The 23,490-nt window shown below is 57.3% G+C and overlaps 2 protein-coding genes across 11 annotated transcripts; one reads left to right on the top strand and one right to left on the bottom strand.

Annotated features, from left to right (window-relative positions):
- UCK1 (uridine-cytidine kinase 1) lies at nucleotides 1-5,509 on the top strand. Of its 6 annotated transcripts, none has more exons than XM_018056021.1 (7): nucleotides 1-219; nucleotides 609-768; nucleotides 1,619-1,715; nucleotides 1,877-2,019; nucleotides 2,111-2,205; nucleotides 3,773-3,821; nucleotides 4,293-5,509. In XM_018056021.1, the coding sequence occupies exons 1-7, from the start codon at nucleotides 112-114 to the stop codon at nucleotides 4,472-4,474; spliced, it is 834 nt and encodes a 277-aa protein (XP_017911510.1). In that variant the 5' UTR covers nucleotides 1-111; the 3' UTR covers nucleotides 4,475-5,509. The 6 variants fall into 6 exon arrangements, 4 of the variants coding, with proteins under 4 accessions (XP_017911510.1, XP_017911509.1, XP_017911508.1 ...); XM_018056020.1 differs by having other exon boundaries at nucleotides 2,111-2,319; XM_018056018.1 differs by having other exon boundaries at nucleotides 32-219; nucleotides 581-768; nucleotides 2,111-2,319.
- Nucleotides 5,507-22,607, bottom strand: POMT1 (protein O-mannosyltransferase 1). Of its 5 annotated transcripts, none has more exons than XM_018056015.1 (20): nucleotides 22,422-22,607; nucleotides 21,612-21,767; nucleotides 20,403-20,509; nucleotides 19,973-20,023; nucleotides 19,285-19,431; nucleotides 18,454-18,565; nucleotides 18,055-18,120; nucleotides 17,875-17,968; nucleotides 17,400-17,555; nucleotides 16,912-17,042; nucleotides 16,519-16,614; nucleotides 12,910-13,002; nucleotides 11,144-11,240; nucleotides 9,739-9,831; nucleotides 9,405-9,525; nucleotides 9,036-9,133; nucleotides 8,417-8,530; nucleotides 7,628-7,754; nucleotides 6,717-6,894; nucleotides 5,507-6,235 (listed from the first exon to the last, which is right to left on the bottom strand). In XM_018056015.1, the coding sequence occupies exons 2-20, from the start codon at nucleotides 21,731-21,733 to the stop codon at nucleotides 6,061-6,063; spliced, it is 2,178 nt and encodes a 725-aa protein (XP_017911504.1). In that variant the 5' UTR covers nucleotides 21,734-21,767; nucleotides 22,422-22,607; the 3' UTR covers nucleotides 5,507-6,060. The 5 variants fall into 5 exon arrangements, with proteins under 5 accessions (XP_017911504.1, XP_017911503.1, XP_017911502.1 ...); XM_018056014.1 differs by having other exon boundaries at nucleotides 22,086-22,530; XM_018056013.1 differs by having other exon boundaries at nucleotides 22,373-22,530.

Below are 23,490 nucleotides of genomic sequence, written 5' to 3'. Positions count from 1 at the left end.
CGTGCCTCCCGGAAGTGGAGCCCCGGGCGGGGGGCGTCTCCGACCTTTGCGCGGCGGCGGCGGCGGCGGCGGCGGGAGTCGGGAGTCAGATGCGGTGGAGCAACGCCGGAGATGGCTTCGGCTGGAGGCGGCGACTGCGAGGGCGCCGGGCCCGAGGCGGACCGCCCTCACCAGCGGCCCTTCTTGATCGGCGTGAGCGGCGGCACCGCGAGCGGCAAGGTAAAGGGCTGGGCGGCGCGGCGGGGCCTGCGAGTCACCCTGGGCGCCCCCGGGTCTCCGCGCGGCCTGTCGGGCCTCATTCCAGAGGGAGACCCCCGCCTCTAGCTGCCTCGAGGTGCCCCCCACCCACCTCCCGGGCGTGGACAGGGCTGGGGGCGGAGGGGCTGGGGCCGCGGCGGGCCAGGCGGGGAGCGGGTTGCTGGACCCCGGGGCACCCCCGCAAGCTCCCGGCTGGCCTGGCCGCTCGTGGCCTCCGGGTCCGCGTTGCCCCTGCTGGTGCACCCCAGCGCCCTCCCCGCCAGGCGCAGCCGCTGACCCGGCGGCCGCTCGGGAGCTGATGCGCCGGGGTGGGCGTCTCCAGGCGGGGCTCCTGTTTGTGTGTTTCCCAGTCCACTGTATGCGAGAAGATCATGGAGCTGCTGGGACAGAATGAAGTGGATCACCGGCAGCGCAAGCTGGTCATCTTGAGCCAAGACAGGTTCTATAAGGTCCTGACTGCGGAGCAGAAGGCCAAGGCTTTGAAAGGACAGTACAACTTCGACCACCCAGGTAGAGGCTCTGAAGGTGGGGAGAGAGTGAGGGAGAAGGGCGGACTGTGGAGACTGGATCCAGAGTTGGCCGTGGATGGTGAAGAGGCCCCAGGTGGTCCCTGGCTAAACCTCTGTGGAGCAGATTGGGGTTAAGCCCGGGGTCTCTCCTGTGCACTCTGGACCCTGCAGGAGCTCCAGGCTGCATCGGTTGGAGCCGGTCAGGGAGTTTGCAGCTCAGAAGGGCCTTCAGGCCCACTGCTCTGCAACAGTTGTGGTAGTGGAGAAAACTAAACGCCTTCTTGCTATCAGGGGCCTGCTATGCAGACCGTTTCCACTGGGGCAGAGTCCTCGAGAGGCCAGCAGTGGGTGAACGAGAACCAGAGGCCTTAAAGCTCCCTTTCCTGGTCTGGTCAGGGGCCAGGGGAACAGGTGGAGAGGAGATGGGTGAGGGGGATAGCCATGCTGCCCCTCCCTGCTGCTAGTAGACGATTCCACCCAGTGGCTGGCTCCCGTCTTCATTCCTTTCCAGGGGACACATGGGAAGAAGGTCCGAGGAGCATTAGCCTGTGTTATTTCCCAGAACTAGAAGCAAGACGCCTAGCTCACCTACCTCCCGGAACTGGCTGATCAGGAGATCCGTGTGTTCAGACTTGTGGGTGGGACAGAGGCCCAGGCGGTGGCACTGCCCCAGGGCAGCGAGGACAGGTCCAGCCTGTGGTTTGCAGAGGGCCCTGCTGATGGAAGCCGTGCGGGCTCCTCCGGCCCAGACATTCCTTAGGGTCGTTGGCAGCACTCGCACCCAGCAGACCCCAGGGCCGAGCGAGTTCTCAGCATAAAGACTTGCCCTGTTTTCTGTTCCACCCCTGCAGATGCTTTTGATAACGATTTGATGCACAGGACTCTGAAAAACATCGTGGAGGGCAAAACGGTCGAGGTCCCCACCTATGATTTTGTGACCCACTCAAGGTAAGTGGGTGGTTCTGGGAGGAGAGGGCTGTGTCCGGGGGGCTGGTGAGGACACCCCTCCCGCCCTGGGGCTGTGCCCCACTGGTTCCCGGGACAGCCCCCCTTATCCATGCCCAGGGTCTGATGCTGACGGCAGGCTTCTCCCCTGGCCTGTCCCGCAGGCTTGCGGAGACCACGGTGGTCTACCCTGCAGACGTGGTCCTGTTTGAGGGCATTCTGGTCTTCTACAGTCAGGAGATCCGGGACATGTTCCATCTGCGCCTCTTTGTGGACACTGACTCCGACGTCAGGCTATCTCGGAGAGGTAAGGCGGATGCAGGCCCGTCTGCCCCTGGCCAGGCTGGCCCCAGGCCCCCCCGGCGTGTGCAGGCCCCTGCTCTCTCCTATCACTGCAGTTCTCCGGGATGTGCAGCGGGGCCGGGACCTGGAGCAGATCCTGACGCAGTACACCACGTTTGTCAAGCCGGCCTTTGAGGAGTTCTGCCTGCCGGTACCGCCTTCCACTTGCCCAGGGACCTCCTTTCCCCCCTTGTCAGAAGGCCCCCCGGTGCCCATTCTGAGAGCTGAGTCGTGGACGGACGCGGTCTGCTGTATACGTGGAGAAGTTAGCCTCTCGTTCCCACAGTCCCAGGGAGTAGTCTCAGCTGGGAATGGGTCCTTTGTCCCTCGCACCCCTCCTCCCCACACCAGGCTTCACCCCGTGCACCAGCGTCGCCTCCCCCCAGGCCCTCGTCTGCATCTGTCCGGGGCACTGCTCGTCCACTGCCCACACTGTGCCTCTCCTTCCCCCCAGCCCTTCTGAACGGGAGCAGGGGGCCTCCGTGGGGGCAGGGATCTCTGTCTGTTGGCTGCCAAAGTGTTGTCTGGCGCACAGTAGGTGCTTACAAACTTTCTCCACACTGTGTGTCTCTTGGGGGTGGAGGGAGGTCCCTCCAGTGTCGAGGAGGGATTCACTGTGTGCGGCCGTCTGCCTTCTCCCTCTCGCCTCTCTCACTGGATAGGATGGCGGAGAGATTCAAAGGGAAATTTCACAGTATCATTTCCCAAAGGGTAAAGTGAGGTACAGAGGAATTAGAAGCAGGATTCCTGTTTTAGATATATGGGACAAAGGAGTTCTGTCTTTGCTAGTTCATGGAAACATTTTATTTTACATTCATGGTCTTGGAGTTTCTAGAAAATGATTAGGAAATTGTTCCGCAGTCTCATATCCCCAGAAAGACACTTTTGAAAAGTAGGTGGTTTACCGTGAAGCTCTGGACACTAGATGTGATCGGGTGCCCCCGGATGGAGGCAGAAGTGTGCTCAGCCAGTCCCTCCCCACCTTCACGGGGAGCCTCAGCGAGGTGACCGAGCTGCCCGTGTCCCGGTCACTAGGACCTTTCTCAGCCCTCTGCTGGTTGCCCTCGCCTGCCCGCACAGCCCAGCAGAGTGGCCCAGCCCGGTGGGAGTTCAGCCTTGGGTCTCCTCTGCCTGCAGACACGGCTGCCCTGGGACCCAGTCTGTCCCTGTTCCCCCCCGCCCCCGCGGCTCATCTCTTGGGACAGGCCTCCTTGGCCGAGGCCCACACACTGGCGGTGCTCAGCCATCTGCGGGCCCCCCTCCCCCGCCAGCAGCACTTGGGGGTCCCTCCTTGGCGGCACCATAGTGCCAGACAGGAGTGGGCTACTCCGTGTGGGAGCAGAGGAGAGACGAAGCAGGAAGGGGAGCAGATCCCGCGACTTCCTGCCTGGGGTGCAGCCCTGCTCTTGCAGGGTTCCACACCCTGTGCACTGGGAGGGTGCCCCACCTCAGCCGGCCCAGAGCACCCCGCGGTCAGCACAGACCACTGGCCCTGATGGCAGTGCTCTCAGAGACGAGCGTCTCCGAGAAGCCGGCAGACGCGCACCATCCCTTCCCGCTGCTTCGGGTCAGCTTCCCTTGCTTCTGGGCTCGTGGCCTCTCACCTGAGCCCCTGCCCCCGCATCCTCACCCTTCAAGGTGGCCTGCGCATGCGCCCCGCATCTAGGCCCAGGCACGCCCAAAACATCTCACAAGACCCTCCTTTTCTTGCCTTGTAGACAAAGAAGTACGCAGACGTGATCATCCCTCGAGGGGTTGACAACATGGGTAAGGAGCAGGCCTGTGCCACACTCCCCCACCAGGGCCATGCGGCAGGCCCGGCCCGTCCAGGTTACTGAGATGTCGCTGCGGGGTGAGGCCCGTCCATGTACATGTGTGGCAGAGGTTCACAACATACTTAGAACACGCATGTTTTACACCTTAAGGTGACATAGCGTATGACATCAGTTAAGTTTCAGTAAAGGTGGTGTGGGAAAAAAAATACACGGAGGACTGCTTGACAGGGAGGCCCTTGTTGGCAGGAAGTATTACACCCAGGGTTAGTTAACAGAAACCCGCGCCACCACGCCAGGTCGATTTTATTGTGCCCAGCCCCAGCGGGCACTGGTCTACCTGCTGAGGCTCGGTGGCAGGCGGATGCCTGTGGAGGAAAGCGTGTGCCTCGCGGGTGGCGGCTGGGCGGGCAGGCGGGCGGGCAGCTGACCCCGCCCGTGTGACCCCGCCCGTGTGACCCCGCAGTGGCCATCAACCTCATCGTGCAGCACATCCAGGACATCCTCAACGGCGACATCTGCAAGTGGCACCGCGCGGGGGCCAACGGGCGCAGCCACAAGAGGACATTCCCGGAGCCGGGGGAGCACCCCGGGGTGCTGGCCTCGGGCAAGCGCTCGCACCTTGAGTCCAGCAGCAGGCCCCACTGAGGAGCGGGCTGCTCGGCGCCCGGCGGGCCCAGAGAGGCCCGCCTGCCCCAAAACATGCGGCCACGGATGGGGCGCTGTCAGGGTCCCGGCTAACTCGGGAGACCTGGACGAGTCATCCAGGCGGTATGACAGGTTCTCTGCCGGCGGCCCTGACCTCCTCTCCCGCTTCCTCACGTCATGGGGGCTGGAAGCGCCCTTTGCTGCTGAGAAAGGCCACAGAACGTGCGGTACACGAGGCCCATGTTTGGGAGAACAGCCTGGTCGCCGTGATTTTGACGGTGAACCCCCGGCAAGAGAGACTAGTGTGACCTGGTTCACTCACGTGTAACTGGAACACAAGTTTGAAGATAACCCTCTTCCGTTTTACTTGTTATACAGCCACATTTTCTGTTTACTCTGGTTTCCTAACACCATGCTCGCTGTGACCTAGTAACCCAACTTCATGACCCACCAGTGGGTCGTGGTCCTGGTACACACTGATCTGGTACGCAAGGAGCCACAGAGAGGCGTCCTTCCTTTTGGCCTGTGCTCCAAAGGCAGAGCCAGGAGGGAGCCCTGGGGAGCAAACTTTTCCTTAACCAGCACCAAACACACAGATGAGGTCCCCCTGGCCCAGCCCTGCCTGCTTTCCTGCAAGCAGTGTCCTGCTTGGCACCCTGGAGCCCAGGCTGCCATCTGGACAGGCCTTTCCTAGTGTCGCCCATGGCCAAGGTGTGTGTGGATCAGGAAGCGTGAGCAGATGCCGTGGCCCACAGTGGCCCTGTGCTTGCCTAGTGGTCTAGGCAAGTGTCCCTGGGCTTGCCTAGTGACCAGACACTAGTGGTCTTGTCCTGGTTTGTGCCCCATTCCATGTGGCAGCTGTTACTGTAAAAGTGGTCCCTCCCCTTTGCCGCCAGCTTTCGAGTACTAACTAGTTACACAGGGATGTTGGGTGAGCCTGGCTGAGCTCGAGGGCTGGTTCCTGATGACTGTGACGGTTTTGTCAAGGTTACTGTTCTTTTTGGAGAGAGAACCAATAAATAACACCGAATGTGAGTGCCAGTTTGTCCCTTTTTAATTACGTAAAAGCAGAACCAGGACCAGGAAGCGTGTGGCTGATAGGCTGCACACAGCAGGCTCTGGGTGGGGGTGGGTCAGCAAAAGGAGTCACAGCTGGCCTCCCCCAACCCCCTTGGGCTGGTGTTCGAGGTCTCATAGGCCACTGAACCATGAGGGGGAGTCTCCGGGGCCTCCCTAGGTCAGGAGCAGGGGCCCGGGTTGAGTCCACCACCGGCCTCTGAGCAAGACTGGGCCTTGTCTGGGTCGACTAGAACCAGCCCGTCCCTGCCTTTTCTTGGCTGTCTTGCATGCCACCCAGCAGCTCCACACTGAGTGCGTGCATGGGGCTCTTTATGATCAAAGAAAACAGACTTTGCTGAAAACAAGGTGCCTATCGGAGGGCCATTTCTTCAACGAGACCAGGGCAGAATCCCAGCCAAGCCCATGTCCACCAAGCTCAGAGCCCCTCTGCCTGCCCGCAGGAAACACGCCCATCTAAGACCTTGTCCCGCCCCAGCCCTGCCGCTCGCCGGTAAGTCCGTGTCCCACTAGTATCTCCGGATCAGGATGTCCCAGCTGTCTTTCCAGCGAAGGGCCTTGAGCTCATTGGGTGACAGCGGCCTGTCCCCGTAGGTCAGCGGGCGCAGCATGTTCGACACGTGACAGGCAGAGGTGAACCATGCCACGACCAGGGCCGTGAAGAGGCTCCTCTGGAGCTGGGACCTGCCAGCCCGGAGCAGAGTTCGATGGGGGGGCTGGCCCTTTCTGCCGCAAGTCCCCCTCGGCACCCTGGCCAGTGTCAGCCCTCGTCGAGTCCGGCCTGACCCACTCGGAGCCCCTCCTCACGCGCTCTGCTTTCTGAACCCCACACTCCTGCTCCGTCGCAGCAGCAGAGCACAGAACCGCCCTCCTGAGCTGCCCCGGGCCCCGCCTCCAGGACCCGCTCTGGTTTACAGGCCCCCGGTGTATCTGCTGGGCACCACGCGCCTCCCTTTCCTTTCTTTGTTCCTCTAGGCCAAAGGTCCTTCCATGTGTATCCCCTGGTTTCACCTCCCAGCAGCCTTAGCTTTGTGCTCGGAACCCCAGGAGCCTTGCTAGTGCCTCTTCTGGCTAACCCTGTCCACACCACGCTGCAATCACCATTCATGACTCCCCCTGGACCCCACCCCCCGACCCAGGGCGCGTGGCTGCCAAGGCCCAGTACCTGCACAGGTGGTCGCTGACGTGCTCCAGGACCACGGGCAGCAGCAGGATCTGGAAGGTGAGCGCCGGCAGGTAGTGGTAGAGGAAGAGCGTCTTCTCCATCAGGAAGAAAGGTAGGTAGTTCACGGCCCAGCCTCCAGCGCACAGAGCCCCGGCCAGCACCCAGCGCAGCCAGCAGTCTGCAGGGAAGGCCATCTTGAGCCGGGAGGCTCCCTGCCGCCGGGCAGGCTCACCTTGTCATCCACGTGAGCCCGTGAACTCACGGCCCCTGCTTTCTGTCTCCTATCCTAGCCCCTCCACCGTCTCTGGAAGAGCAGACTGTGGCCTAAGAACCTCCAGGACTTCCTGCTGCCCCTGCCGTCCCAGTCCTGAGACGCGCCAGCCCTGGGCCAGGCCCAGCTCACTCCTGATTCCCCGTGGGTCTCTGGTCTCACTCCTCAGGGGGTGGGGCAGGCCTGCACTGTGCACCCACCCAGGAGCCAGGACCAGTGGACAGAATGACCAGCTCAGCTGAGCCCAGAGAGGGCACATCCCCGCCCCTGGCGGCCTTTGGGGCCCACCCCAGGCGTTGGCTCCTTTCCTGTATCAGAACGGTTTTAAGGGAGGTTCTGTTCCTGCAAACCACCTGCCCGCAAGTGCCTCCTAGCAGCTCTGTCCCATCAGCCACTTCCAGGGGTGCTGGGGTCAGGGAGCAGTTCAGGCCCGACACCTGCATGGCCCTGGAGAAGCCTTGAAGGTGACATGGGGACTGCAGCGTGGCATCCTGTCTCTGGGGAAGAGACAGAAGTGCCCTCGGGGCAGAAACACAGAGGTGGCCCAAGGCCACGCTTGCTGATGTAGCCCTAAGCACACGGAGCTCTGGCCCAAACCAGAGGGACGGGGCGTGAAAGGCACGTGGGCCGCGGCACAGACCCTCAGGGAGGTCGCAGACTCTCCTTCTACGTCTGAGCAGATACCAGACAAACAGCAGGGCGTACGCCAGGGTGGCGAGGCTGGCCGAGGCCCAGATTACAACGTTCCCGAGCAGGTGGATCTGCGCCTGTGGGAGGGAGGCCGGTTGGTGTGGCTTGGGGCAGGCGCGGGCGCTGCCCACCCTTGGCCCTCGCGGCCAGGACGGACGTGTGAAGGTGCTCGGCTCTGTAAGTGGAATCAGAGCCAGGAGTGGATGGGGTTGTTTCTGGACAGCAGAGCGGCTCACAAGGAGGGGGACGGGGGCGCTGATGCAGAAGGTGCTCAGTGCCCACTTCTCAGCAAGCCACGGCCTCCCACGTCCGCAGGGGAAAAGGGGGTGCACCCCCTAGCTTAAGTCACTACCAGGTACCGACCACGTACTGCGTTTGCCCTGCCAGGTGAAGACACACTGGACAGGGAAGCAGAGCACTGACCAGCCTGGACACCAGGTGCCAGGAGGGGAATCAAGTGGGATGGTTTTAAAAACCATGTCGGCTGGGCAAGGGGAACCACGCGCCACCATGGCAGCAGCAAAGCCGGGTGTCCCTCCCTGCAGACGCGTGGGGACCTGACCCCTTGGCACCTCAGGGGAGCTTGGGCCCCATGCTGCCAGAGCACTCGGAGAACAGCAAGCCCTTGGCTTTTGTCAGGACGGCGCAGGAAGGCCGGGGCTTGGGCGGATGCAATGGCTACTCTTAACATCACAGGCCTCTCGGGCATGGGCTGACTGTCCGCAGATGCTGTGCTTACACTGGTCCTGGGGTGCAGCCAGTAAGCGATGTTGGTGTCCAGCATGACCCAGTCCAGTGGCGTGGAGCTGTACTTGTGTTCCGAATCGTCACTTCTCACCGTCAGCATCCGCCACTGCAGACAACAGAGGCCACCAGGAGTCACCGGACAGCCAGATGCCCTTCACAGTGAAGGGATCTGCCAGGGGGCAGAGTAATCCACTGCCCCTTTCATGGGGCATCCAACCTCAAGTTCACTCAGGTCACCCGCAGAGGCAGCCCAGGAGGCGCCTTTCCCGGGTTCCAGTTTGTGGATTAAGGGATGGGATGGGGCGGTAAGGGTGCCTTGACACTGGGGACGCTGAGTGCCCAGTTCCGACTTCCCTGGGGCTGTGCCGTGTCGACCTGACCTGGGAGCAGTGCCACACTCCTGCATGTCTCCTTGGCTCCTGACGGTTACTGCCAGCAAAGCCACACAGCAGGGGGGCCGGGGGCTGATGGTGCCGGGCACGACATGGAGAGGACACAGGGCAACGGCCCTCCCTGCCAAGGCAGGTCCCAGTTTGAATGCTGACGCTGGACAGATCAAGTGGCCCTCCCGGCGAGGGGCAAGGTCAGCTGCCCATCCGTCTGCCTGTCACCTGCAGCTCGGAGAATCTGGCCATGAAGCTGAGGTTCCTGCTGATGTCCACCTGGGTCGGGGAGTGCAGCTCCAGCTCCCTCTCCTTCTGCTCCTGGCCTAGCAGGCACGCGGGGACCGGAGGACGCAAGCAGAACCCAGTCAGGGAGCCGCCCACGGCAGTCGCCGCTGCTTTCCAGAGAACCCGCAGGACACGGTCCGCGGTCCCCCACCCGCCCGGCCGTCTCTCCAGTCAAAAGCTCTCCTTGCCCTGCCTTCCGGTGGCACTGTCCCCCTCGCCTGCCTGGGAGGGGGTGCGGGGGCAAGGGGAGGGTCCACAGTAGGGCCTGGAGCCCGCGGGCTGTCCCGCCCCCAGGAGCCGCACGCTCACTCCTGCCGTAGCGATGCTCCTCCACATTCCACACAGTGCTCTCGTGGTAGCCCCGAAACAGCTTCTCCCCCACCACTTCCAGCTGCCGAAAGCCCCAGTCCGGGAGGGGCACTCCACTCAGCTGGCAAAGCAAGATGGTGGGGGGATCATGATGGAGGGCCCAGGTCCGCCCAGCTTGGGGGAGCCCACCCCAGGTCACCCACAAGGGCAGTGGCTCTCCTTCAGGGAGCTTCACGCCAGGGTTCAGTTCTGAGCAGTTACAGAGACCCCACAACCCCCCATGGCCCCCCTTCAGTCTGTCCCTCTGGGCAGGACCGGGGAGGCGGTCGCTGACCTTGAGGATGGCCGAGGTGTTCACGTGCACAAAGCGGACCTCTGACAAGATGGTCTTCCAGACATCCGTGTCTGACTCCCTGTTCACGATGTCCTGTAAAAGCAGATCTAGGCCATTAGTTCACTCTTTTTCAGATTTCCTTAAATGTAAAGATGAAGACCAGTCACCATGGTGAGATTGGCTTGGACTGATACAAGGGGACAGTCCCCCAAGGGAAGCTGACACGGCTGATCCCAGACAGTGCCATCAACTTTATTCCAGAGGTCTGTGCGAGGTGCTGGGGGTGGGGGTGGGGACACCACCCTCCTCCAGATGCGGATAGCCTTTCCAGTGGGGATTTAAGGATGGTGCTCCTCGCTGAGCTTCTGTGATGCCTGCTCCCTGAGACCTCAGGCCAAACATGAGGACAGTGCAGAGGAAGGTCAGAGACTGTCCCCGCGAGGCTCCACCCTGAGAGGAGGCTCCTGGGGATAGGGAATAAAGAGCTGACACTGGAAGAGCTTGGCGGGTGCCTGGCACGACCCCGGGAGGTCCTGTGGCTACTGACAAACCAACACCAGAGGGGCTGAGCAGGAGCAGGACAAGGAGGCCACACCCTCCGGTTGGCCATCCTCTCTGCCCATCATGGAGCTTCAAGTCCTGGAAACGGGCAGGTGGGGCTGAAAGGGGCTGAGGAGCAGAGAAGGGGTCAGCGATGGGCCTCACCAGAGAGGGGAGCAGGCAGGACCTTCAGGACAACCCTGGGGACAAGAAGCTGGGGCGACAACCACATCAAAGCAGCCTCAGGGGAAGGACAGAGGCAGACACATGGAGCACCCGTGTGCGGCACCCAGCGCCCGGGCCCCGCTGGGCACGAACACAGAGGCGGCCTTCACGGCCCCTGGCTTCACCTCACACCTATTGAGGGGCTGGTGCTACGAGGGAGCGGGTATGGAGGCTGAAGTGAGGCGCGCCTCTCCCAGAAGTAAGCCCAGTGCGATCACGGCCCTGCTACTGCGTTTTGCACTCACGGCCCTGACTTCAGATGGTCCAGCAGCCCAGCCATGGAACTTCCCTCCTGCAGCCTGGCCCAGGACACAGTGTGCCACCCTGAAGAGCCCGCGGTAGGGCCCAGGGCCCAGGGGGGCAGTGCCAGAAATTGCCCCCACTCCTCCATGGCCTGCCTGTCCCCGGGCGAGGGTTGATCAAAGAGGCTCTGGGTGTGTCCAGGCAGCTGGTCTGAGCTGACTGTGGGAGGGGCCTCCTCCCTGCAGCACTTCAATACCCACCCACCATCCCCGCAGCTCCTTCCTGGACACAGGAAAATCCCCTGGCTCCCCCTTTCTGTAGAACAGGGGGTCACTTGTTCCAGAGCACTGTTCGGAAAGGGCCATGATGCCCATGCTCGAGGTGGCCGGGGACTCACCAGCCGCCAGAGGTTCTGGGGGGGCATGGAGATGTTGTAGTCAACATAGCAGGAGACCTCCTGTGCGTGGGGGCTCAGGGGGGCGGCGACGTCATGCCTGGAAAACCAAACAGCGCTGCTGGGGGCAACCGAAACTCTCATGAAAGGCACTCGCTTTTCTTCAAGGAGAAAAAAAGCACTTTTTCTCAGGAAACAAAGCCAGCTCAACCTTCAAGCACCTCGGCTGCCATTCCCCAGGGCGCTAAATCCCTCATGGAGGGCAGAGGCCCTGCAGTGACCACGCCTCCGGGGACGCACACGATGGGGAAGTAGGGGGATATCCATCTAAATCACGGGCTCACCATCCCCTCTGCAGAGGATAAACCAAGCTGGGAGCACAGCCTGGACACTGGGGGCTCCCTAATGCCAGGTCATGGAAATGGTGGGGGCACCAAAAGACTGTTGGAAAACAAGTGCCCAGGGACGTCAGTTCCCCTTGTTTACTTTCAGGGAAACCATGCCTGATCGGACTTTGTGCGGGACCACATCAGGGGAGGACCCGCAGTGAGCAGTAAGGAAGAGGCCCTCATGACCCTGGAAAAGTCAGATATGACTGCAGGCCCTGTGAGTGCCACGAACAACACTGACCCCGGCGGGCACAGTGCGCAAGAAATGCTTTTGGTGCAGGGAGATTTCAGCTGACCCCTGAATAAAGTGACTGCATGGGGGCTTTCCTGGTGGCTCAGTGGTAAAGAATCTGCGTGCCAATGCAGGAGACACGGGCTCTATCCCTGCTCCAGGAAGGTCCCACCTGCTGCAGGGCAACTGAGCCTGTGCTCTAGAGCCCGGGAACTGCAACTACGGAGCCCACGCAGCACCGCTGCGGGAGCCTGAGCTCTGGAGCCAGTGCTCCGAAACAAGAGCAGTCGCCGAAGTAGAAGCCCAAGCACCCCAGCTAGAGAGCAGCCTGCAGGCAGCAGTGAAGACCTGGTGTGGCCACAAGTATAAATGAATAAAATCATTCTTTAAAAAAGTGAAAGCGTGGGCCATGGTGGGGATGGCAGTGGGGTCTGAGCTGAAAAGCATTCCAGGCAGAGTGAGCAAAGGCCCCAGAGAGGCTGCATGGGGTCATTTTGGGGGCAGCGGGGGGCTAGGGTGACTGGCATGAAGTCTACCAGGGAGTCAGCGGGCCAGGTCCCGGAGGGGGCGGCAGCCAGGGGAGAGTGGGGAGTTATTCTGAGTGTGACAGTCACGCTGGGTATCCGTGGAGGCTCCTGGCAGAGACGTGAGGTTGGTCAAGTGTGAGTTTTCAGAGGGAGCGGTGCCTGCCATGTGCAGAGGGCGGGTGATTCCCAGCAGGACTGGGAGTGAGGGCAGGAAGGACTGGAGCCCCATGGATTTCCCGACCCAGGGACGGCAGAAGGGGGAAAGGACAAGGTGGACGCAGCGTGGAGAGCCCAGATGTCCAAGGGGGGAGGGCGGGGTCCCTGAGGCCATGTGGATGACCCAAGAGGCCAGGTGGAAGGACAGCAGAGGTGGCCCAGAGGTCAGGCCAGGTAGGGTTCCTGGCTCTGTCCCCCAGCTCACAGCCTTCTTGAATTTGCTTCTCCTTTCAGCAGGTGCCCCCATCTGCCAGGGCGCCCCACACTTCACTCTGGGTGGCACTCTCCTTCCCAGCCCGCACGCCATCACTGAGGTCTCCCCTCCCCGCCCTTGACACCTAGTACAGAGGGGGATCTGAGGCGGTAACACAGGCACGCCCGCTCTGAGCAGCGGCAGGGACTCACGTGTTGAGGAGGCGCGTGGTCATGCCGTGCACCAGCTGCACGACGTCGCCGTGCCGCACGGGCCTCGGGGGGTTGTTCACCACCAGCTGGTGCCTGGAAGAGAGCACGGCTGGATTCGGGGGTCCTTGCTCAGGCTCTGTGGAGTCTCACAGCCACCCCATCAGCATGTTCCTCATACGAGGAACGTTTTATTAAACTCTTTTCTGAAACTTCAGGTCACTTTCCACGCTTCCTGGCATGGCCCCCTTTGTCATCATCACATTGACCACAGCTGTGCTGTACTTCAATTTGAGTCTGAATTTGGCAATAAGAAGTTCATGATCTGAGCCACAGTCAGCTCCTGGTCTTGTTTTTGCTGACTGTTTAGAGCTTCTCCATCTTTGGCTGCAAAGAATATAATCAATCTGATTTCGGTGTTGGCCATCTGGTGATGTCTATGTGAAGAGTCTTCTCTTGTGTTGTTGGAAGAGGGTGTTTGCCATGACCAGTGCGTTCTCTTGGCAAAACTCTATTAGCCTTTGCCCTGCTTCATTCTGTACTCCAAGGCCAAATTTGCCTGTTACTCCAGGTGTTTCTTGACTTCCTACTTTTGCATTCCAGTCCCCTAACATGAAAAGGACATCTTTTGGGGGTGTTAGTTCTACAAGGTCTTGTAGGTCTTCATAGAACTATTCAAATTCAGCTTCTTCAGCATTGGTGGTTGGGGCATAGACTTGAATTACCGTGATATTGAATGGTTTGCTTTGGAAATGAACAGAGATCATTCTGTCGTTTTTGAGATTGCATCCAAGTACTGCATTTCAGACTCTTTTATTTGTACGACATTTTGGACTCTTTTGTTGACTATGATGGCTACTCCATTTCCTCTAGGGGATTCTTGCCCACAGTAGTAGATATAATGGTCATCTGAGTTAAATTCACCCATTCCAGTCCATTTTAGATCGGTGATTCCTAAAATGTCAACGTTCACTCTTGCCATCTCCTGTTTGACCACTTCGAATTTGCCTTGATTCGTGGAGCTAACATTCCACGTTCCAATGCAATATTGCTCTTTACAGCATTGGACCTTGCTTCCATCACCAGTTACAACCACAACTCGGTGTTGTTTTGGCTTTGGCTCTGTCTCTTCATTCTTTCTGGAGTTATTTCTTCACTGATCTCCAGTAGCATATTGGGCACTTACCGACCTGAGGAGTTCATTTTTTAATGTCCTATCTTTTGCCTTTTCATACTGTTCATGGGGTTCTCAAGGCAAAAATACTGAAGTGGTTTTCCATTCCCTTCTCTAGCGGACCACATTTTGTCAGAACTCTCCACCATGACCTGTCCATTTTGGGTGGCCCTACACGGCATGGCTCAGATCATGAACTGGTTATTGCCAAATTCAGACTTAAACTGAAGAAAGTGGGCGAAACCACTAGATCATTCAGGTATGACCTAAATCAAATCCCTTACGATTATACAGTGGGAGTGAGAAATAGATTTAAGGGACTAGATCTGATAGATAGAGTGCCTGATGAACTATGGACGGAGGATCGTGACATTATACAGGAGACAGGGATCAAGACCATCGCCAAGAAAAAAAAATGCAAAAAAGCAAAATGGCTGTCTGAGGAGGCATTACAAATAGCTGTGAAAAGAAGAGAAGCAAAAAACAAAGGAGAAAAGGACAGATATACCCATTTGAATGCAGAGTTCCAAAAAATAGCAAGGAGAGATAGAAAGCCTTCCTCAGTGATCAGCGCAAATAGAGGAAAACAATAGAATGAGAAAGACTAGAGAACTCTTCAAGAAAATTAGAGATACCAAGGGAATGTTTCATGCAAAGGTGGGCTCAACAAAGGACAGAAATGGTATGGACCTAACAGAAGCAGAAGATATTAATAGGTGGCAAGAATACACAGAAGAACTGTACAAGAAAAGATCTTCATGACCCAGATAATTACGATGGTGTGATCACTCACCTAGAGTCAGATATCTTGGAATGTGAAGTCAAGTGGGCCTTAGGAAGCATCACTACAAACAAAGCTAGCAGAGGTGATGGAATTTCAGTTGAGCCATTTCAAATCCTAAAAGATGATGCCGTGAAAGTGCTGCACTCAATATGCCAGCAAATCTGGAAAACTCAGCAGTGGCCACAGGACTAGAAAAGGTCAGTTTTCATTCCAATTCCAAAGAAAGGCAATGCCAAAGAATGCTCAAACTACTGCACAATTGCACTCATCTCACACACTAGTAAAGTAATGCTCAAAATTCTCCAAGCCAGGCTTCAACAGTATGTGAACTGTGAAATTCCAGATGTTCAAGCTGGTTTTAGAAAAGCCAGAGGAACCAGAGATCAAATTGCCAACATCCACTGGATCAAAGAAAAAGCAAGAGAGTTCCAGAAAAACATCTACTTCTGCGTTATTGACCATGCCTTTGACTGTGTGGATCACAACAAACTGTGGAAAATTCTGAAAGATGTGAATGAATACCAGACCACCTGACCTGCCTCTTGAGAAACCTGTATGCAGGTCAGGAAGCAACAGTTAGAACTGGACATGGAACAACAGACTAGTTCCAAATAGGAAAAGGAGTACATCAAGGCTGTATATTGTCATCCTGCTTGTTTAATTTATATGCAGAGTACATCATGAGAAACGCCGGACTGGAAGAAACACAAGCTGGAATCAAGATTGCCAGGAGAAATATCAATAACCGCTGATATGCAGATGACACCACCCTTATGGCAGAAAGTGAAGAGGAACTAAAAAGCCTCTTGATGAAAGTGAAAGAGGAGAGTGAAAAAGTTGGCTTAAAGCTCAACATTCAGAAAACGAAGATCACGGCATCCGGTCCCATTACTTCATGGGAAACAGATGGGGAAACAGTGGAAACAGTGTCAGACTTTTCTTTTGGGGGCTCCCAAATCACTGCAGATAGTGACTACAGCCATGAAATTAAGAGACGCTTACTCCTTGGAAGAAAAGTCATGACCAATCTAGATAGTATATTAAAAAGTAGAGACATTACTTTGCCAACAAAGTTCCGTCTAGTCAAGGCTATGGTTTTTCCAGTAGTCATGTATGGATGTGAGAGTTGGACCATAAAGAAAGGTAAGCGCCAAAAAGATGCTTTCGAACTATGGTGTTGGAGAAGACTCTTGAGAGTCCCTTGGACTGCAAGGAGATCCAACCAGTCCATCCTAAAGGAAATCAGTCCTGGGTATTCATTGGAAGGACTGATGTTGAAGCTGAAACTCCAATACTCTGGCCACCTGATGCAAAGAACTGACTCATTTGAAAACACCCTGATGCTGGGAAACACTGCAGGCGGGTGGAGAACGAGACGACAGAGGACGAGATGGTTGGACGGCATCAACAACTCAATGGACATGAATGTGAGTAAACTCCCGGAGTTGGTGATGGACAGGAAGGCTTGGCATGCTGCAGTCCATGGGGTCGCAAAGAGTCAGACACAACTGAGCAACTGAACTGAACTGAACTGTACTGTACCTGCTAGGAACGCTGCTATGTCCCTGACCGCGGGTTTCTTGGCACAGACCTGGTCCTGAAGCTACGAGGCGGCCAGCGACTGAGGCCAGGCTGTCCCCCAACCTGTACTCACCTCCCGGGGTCCTTGACAATCCACCAGTTGTTGACGTCCTTGAAGGGGTAGCAGGTCACCTGCTGCTGGTGGGAGCTGCCACGGCCATTCTCATATCTGCAAGAAGGTGCAACTGCGGGTGGGGTGCTGGGGGCTCACGCCCTCCCCCAAGTCCCTACAGGCGCCACCCAGCGAGGTGTCAGATATGTTTCCATCCCAGAGGGGCTGGTCCCCCCATCGATGGTATATAACGAGACTCAGTGACACCAGGGTCCGAGAGCTCCATTTCTTTTATCTCACAAACTCCTTCACATGAAGTGAAAGCTGGTAACAGCAAAAATGTGAAGGGAAAAAAAAAAAAGCCCCAAAACATGTTATAATCTCTGGATTAAAAACATGACTTTCCTTACTTACATCATAGGGTAGGTGCTCTGGTGAGAGTGAAGCCAGCAGGGCACGGGTTGGCCAAAGACATTCTTCAGGGTGACCTGGGAACCGAAGGCCACCTCCAGGGGCTGACCTTGCGTGACCCTTGCCAGCCCTCCCTGAAATAGGAGCACAGAGTTGGCCAGTGAGGGAGACAGACAGAGAGTACACACGTGACTCCCAAGCCAGCCCCTTTGACAGCCCCTCCCCACATCCGGGCCATAGTCACCATCAGCTATGGTCAAGTATGACATAATACTGGCACCTTACATATTCCCAATGACTGGAGGCAGCTGCTGGGGAGGCGGACCCCTCGTCCCCTCCCACGCCACTAGCACATTCAGAATTAGTGTAGAGAGAGTGAAGACATGCCTCACTTCCCCGATTTGGTTTTCCCTCTGATGCTCGCCTGGGGTGGTTTACATTAAAAAAACCCTGAGTCTAGTGTGGCCTTCTTTCTAGGATGGCACTTTTACCTCCAAGCTGGCCTGGAAGGCACTGGACATGATCTGGTCGTGGGGCCCGGAGCGGTAGAGCAGCAGCAGGTGGATGTAGAAGAATAGCAGGTACACAAGGATCGGGAGCACCACCAGGGCCGCCGCTCGGGCGAGCAGGTGGCAGAGCACACGGACCTGCCAGAGGACGGAGGGGACATCACCCCACCCGGGGGAAGGCGGCCCCAGGCCAGTCCTCCTTTCAGGGTTCTCATCCTGCTCCCTGCCCCGACAGCCAGCCCGGCCTCACCCCGGACCCCACCATATCTCTGCCCTGCGCTCAGCTCCACCGCCACCCCAGCCCCGCCTCCTGCTTCCCCAGGATCAGCCTCACTCCTACCCCAGACCTACACCCTTGATCCCCACCAGCCCCACCCCGCCCCTGATCCCCCAGCCTTTCCCCCCCCAGCCCTGTCCCCAGGCCAGCCCAGCCCCACCCATTGGCATCAGCACCTACGTTTGACAGCGTCTGGTCTCCTATCACGTGCCAGGCGTGGACAGCGGCAACCCCGAGCACCAGCAAGTATGTGAACACACCCACGTACTTGATGCTAAAGACACAGGATGAAGAGGAAGTCAAGATGAGACACACATGGAGGCAGTGGCTGCCGCCTCAGACCCAGTGCACCAGACTCACCCAACTGCACAGGAGCAGGCCACGCCCGTCAGCACCAACCAAAACCACCATCTTGGGGAGAAGGGCCTGGAGCAAAGCACAGAAGCAGAGCTGAGGCCTTGGAACGTTTCCCCCGAAGGCCAGAGAAGGCACAGTCTCAGAGATCTCAGCTGGCTACGCCGAGCTCCAGGTACAAGGGAAAGATTTCTCATCTCCCCGAAGAGCAGTCCTCCTGATATAACTTCTCCTTTGGGTCAGAAGATGTTTCCACGTAGTTTACATTATAGAGAGATGAGAATTATTTATGAAGTCAGGAGCCAAGAGCCAGTGGAGGTGCCTGGGGCAGCTGTCCCCCATGGAAGGGTATCAGACCTGCTCAGGTGGACAAGCCCCCGGACTCCTCTGTCTCATTCTCCATACCTGTGTTTCTGGGAGTTGGAGAACTTCAGGTAAGACAGCACGGCCAACAGATTGAAAAATATCAGCACTGATTCCAAAAGCATTAACCTTGACTGAGTGATGAGAGCGTTCTCTGTTGGGAAAAGGACACGGGTATCAGGTGTCAGGGAGCAAGGGTGAATGTCCACAAAAAAGGGTCCTTGCCAAACGTCCCAGAGTCTGGAGGTGGGAAGTGGGGGCTCAACCTGGCTGGAAGTTACTGGTCCTCCTGAACCTTCGTTTTCCTCATCTGCAGGAGAAATACCAACTCTGCAGGGTGCCTGGACATTCTAACACTCTGTGGGCACGGGCCCCAGTTAGGGTTGTCACTCAACAGACATGAATTCTGGTTTGTTTTCATCTGACTTAACTTCATTTGTTCACAGACTTGGGCTGAGAGAGTCCGCTCTGAGGAATACCCACTCATTCCTGAATCTGTCTCCATTGGTCAAGGGGGGTGGGGCGTGGGGGGAGGTTCTCATTCAAGGACAGACTGGGTTGCCAGGGGCGATGGTCCAGGGGTGGGGGTGCATACATAGGAGCATCATTTGGGCAGCCCCGCTACATGTTGGCTGACCCTCCACAACATCACAGTCTGAACACACAGACCTATGCACAACCCCCAGCCTGGGAGTGGGGTGACTGCCAGAGTCTGATCTGGACACCCTGGACATGCTTCCTTCTGTCCTGCGAGTAGCAGACACGGGAGGGGGCACACCCACTGAACCCCGAGCCCTCCTGGGCCGCAGAGACACAGAGATCAGCGCTGGGGTCGCCCTGGCCCCCCGGAGCAGGGGGACGCCTGGGCCTCACCGATCAACACCAGCAGAGCAGCCCCCGTGGCGGCACAGTGAGAGAAGCCGAGCTCCCGCACGATCTCATAGGCCATGGGCACCGACAGGGCCCCCGAGAGGGCCGGCAGCAGGCGCAGGGACCACACGGGCACGTTGCTGCTGTATTCTGGAAGAGCGAGCACAGAGGGGCTGAGCGCATGGGGCACTTACCCCCCTCCCTACACCGCCACATGTCCTCACATGGCGCACGTGCCCACGGACCACAGCGCAAGTCTGCAAGGCTGGGTCTCATCAGGGACCAAGTGTGTGGGCCTCGGCTTCATGTGGTCGAGTGCCGGTTCTCAGTAAGAACGGGAACCTGAGGACTCTGAAATGAGTTAATGCTTATTTACAGATTTACCCAATCTGTTTCCAAAAACACTGTGGCAACACATGTATATGTACAAAAGGTACTTGCCACATACAGTGGTATGCACAGATGCCACATACAGCATGCTATGTGTACCAAAGACCAAGGGCAACATGCTTATGACAAGTAAGCACTAAAGAATTTACTGGACTTTTTGAAAGTCTTTCACTTGTACCCAAGCTATTTATCATACCCTGGATTCAGACGAATAAGCTGTAGTTGTTAATCTCTAGGATAGCTACTTCCTCTCAATTCTAATACGTGCACATTAATAAGGAAGATGACAATGATATTTTACCTGCTCCAATTCTGTTCCACAGAAAGTTACCATCGAATCCTCCTAAATAACCTAAAACAAAAGATGAATCAATAACTATCCTGTTCAGTAAATACTTCTGAAGCACCAAACCGCGGCAGGCAACAGGCGAACAATGATAAAGAAAAGAATAAGACCCACGGAGCAACTAAGCCAGTGTGTCTATGTGTGGCAACTACTGAAGCCTGTGCACCGTAGAGCCTGCGCTCTGAAACAAGAAGCCTCTGCAATGAGAAGCCCGTGTGCCACAATGAAGACTAGCCCCCCTTGGCACAATCAGAGAGAGCTGGTGCAAAGCAATGAAGACCCAGGACACCCCCAAACAGATAAATAAATAAAATAAGACACCGCTTCTGCCCTCATGAACTTCCATGTTTAAGTGTTAAAGAGCCGTTTCTCTAAGAAATCCTACCTCCCAAGGCCAAAAGCATGTGGCCAAACGGTGGTCCACTGCCATCCAAAAAGAAGATCCGCTTCATGTAGAAAGAGATGTACTGCCCGTAATACACTTCATCAAAACTGTAAAGCAAACCCACGTTATGTTCAGCTAGAGATCCTAACTGTGCACAAAAGGTACGCGGGTCAACGTACACCTTTGCTTCCAAATGACTTTGGAGAGTGACCAGTCAAGGCTGGAATCTTTGCTCCAAGTGCATGGCATCCCTGAATATGAAGACATGTGTGCAGCACCACATATCCACAAGGACAGGAGGGAAAACGCCCCCCTGGAAGTTGGGCATTCAGGAGGCTTTCCTGACACAGATTCTACTTTTCTCCCTGTGTGTAGGTTAGGGTGTACCACGAGCCAGTCTACCAAAGGCCTCCTGGACACAAAGCTGATCTGGCTGTCCACCTGCGTGTCTGCAGGTGAGAGTCAGAATAAGAGCTGGTGACCCAACAAAGCAGTCGCAGGTGTAAAAGGGAGAGGCGCCAACTGCAGCAAACCTCTTTCGGACAATCAGGGACGTTTGCTGACACGGAGGAACTGCTGTCAGTTTCTTAGGCATGATGATGCTACTGTGACCCTGTGATTTTCAAGAATCCTGATCTAAATCGATACTAAATCGTTTAATGAATGAAATATAGTGTCTATGATGTGCTTCAAAAAAATCCACTGCAGGCAGGGAATTGGCTATGAGCTGGTAACTGTTGTAACTGGGTGACTAACATATCATTCTCTGTACTTTTGTATATGTTTGATGCTTTCCATAATAAAAAGTTAAGTGAAAAGAAACACATATATTAATCACATCATTAACAGCCCTTTAATAATAACAACAATTTCTCATTATGACAAAGAACACACTCTACCATCAGCGAGGACTCGCTTCCAAATTCCTCAGTCTTCTGCCCTCCACTCTCTGGACTGTCAAAGGTCACCCATCATGGATACTGCACCTACTACTGACCTACGGAGCAAGACTGAACAGGTGGACTCTGCAGGGGCTGTCCTGGGGACCAGCTGGTCTCTCCTCTAACAGCCAAGGCATCCATCACCAAGGAAGCCCAGAAGTTGGCTCTCCCATTTTATGGGGCTCAAAAAGGCACTTCCAGCCATCAATGCACTGAAAAAAATTACAGTTCCTTCTGGAGGCCCCCAGAATCAAGTTGCTTGACTTACACCACGGCCCTTGGATAGGCAAGCTGCCATAGTCGGCTCAGCAATCCCATCGCGGTCAGAGCTACCATATTCAAGTTTACCTCAGCGGTCACCATCACAGGGTGCTGCAAGAATCCCAACATCTTGCAGAAAAGCAGGCCGGGGGAGGAGGATGCCCTGGAAAAGCAGAGGAAAAGCTGTCACCAAGAACACCGGTGGCTCCCTTGAAGGCTAGGAGGAGGCTGTGACATCAGGACCCTCTTTCACAAGCAGTCACACGCGGTGAGGTGGCCACCTCAGGACTGAAGAGTCCCTCACTCCAGCACCACCCGCGGAGCCCGTCGGGTCAGTGACAGCGCTGGACCCCGGGGCCCCTGCCCACCTGGGCAGTGTGGCCGGCTGACAGCCGCTGACCTCCGTCCGTCCCCCACCCCCGAGACTCAGAGCCTCTCGTCTGCTCCAAGGGCCGCCCTCCCGTCGCGCCCCCTTTCTCACCTCGAGGGCGCGTGTACACCGGGCACCCTGTTTCTTTCCCGAGGCTCCCCCCATCCCTCGGGTCCACTTTTCTCTGGAGGCTGCAGGTGCCGTGGGGGCCACCCGCCCCCGCGTTCTCACAGCAACGCCGCCTCTGGCCTGCGGCGGCCCCCTTCTGTCCTCAGGGCGACAAGCTTCCCTCCTGCTGCTACGTCGGCCCAGGGCACCCCCTTCTCTCCGGGGACCCTGTCTGCCCTGGGAGCCCCTCTCCTCTGCCCGGCACTCCGCTTCTCTCCCGAGAGTTTCACCTGCCCGGGGGGCCCGACTGGGCTCTGGCCCCCGGCGCCACAAACGTACTGCTGTTTCTTCAGGTCCCCGCAGAGCCGCTCCCTGCGCCTCAGACCTGCCTGGGGCGGGGGTGCGCCGCGAGGCCGACCGTTGGTAGGGGGTGAGGCCGCTCGGCACTCTTTGCTGCCCACTGGGCCGCTCGACGCTCGACTCGCCGCGCCTGCGGGGCCAGCCGGGGCAGGGAGGGTGCAGCGCGCATGCGCACTGGGCGAGCCGAGATCGGCGCTCCAAGAATGCATGACATCCCGGAGGGCTATCAGTCTCCCGGCTGGGGAGTCTAGGTTCCTTTGCGCCACGAGACACATGGCTACATCTGTTAAACGACACAGTGCGAACATATCGGCATTTCGATCGGTGTGAGGCGGAGGCTCATCCCCGGCGGTGCCCCCCACCCTCCGGCCCGAGGGGGCCCTCCGAGCCTGCTCTGCAGCGGGACAAGGCGTCTTCCGGTCAAGGGAATGACCCGACGATTAACGGGCAGGAAAGCAGCCCTGCTCTTCAGTCCACCTTCGTTTATCTGGGAGTCAGTACTCCTGACGGGCTTTCCTGGTGCCTCAGCGGTAAAGAACCCGGCCTGCCAATGCAGGAGAGGCGATTCGATCCCTTGGGTGGGGAAGATTCCCTGGAGAAAGAAATGGGAACCCACTCCAGTATTCTTGCCTGGGAAATCCCATGGACAAAGGAGCCTGGCAGGCTACAGTCCATGGGGTCGCAGAGTCGGACACGACCTAGCGACTAAACTGCATGGAAGGATACTGCAAGTCTAATAAGGAATTACGATTCTTTCCTGCCTTCCCTCCGTCACCCAGCATTAGGTGGTAATGCAGGTGACTCTCACCCCAGCTGTGTAGAGGGAGGGAGCGCAGGCTCACCTGCTTGCAGCCAGAGGGCGTCCTGGGACCCAGAGGAGTGGGGCTGGGCTCTTAAAGTAGGGGCCGTCTGGTCCTGAGGACCCAGGGCCTCCTGCCTGTTGCCCCCCCCACCCCCTCCCTCACAGCCAGGCTCCTGCAGATGTGAATTGCCGGTTCCCAGGAGCAGGGAACCCAGGGGCCACGCCTGCTCAGGGTTTCTTTTTGGA

Source organism: Capra hircus, chromosome 11, assembly GCF_001704415.2.
Source record: "Capra hircus breed San Clemente chromosome 11, ASM170441v1, whole genome shotgun sequence".
Taxonomy (NCBI): domain Eukaryota; kingdom Metazoa; phylum Chordata; class Mammalia; order Artiodactyla; family Bovidae; genus Capra; species Capra hircus.
The sequence above is the reverse complement of the archived record's forward strand: the minus strand, read 5'-3'. Positions and strand labels throughout refer to the sequence as shown.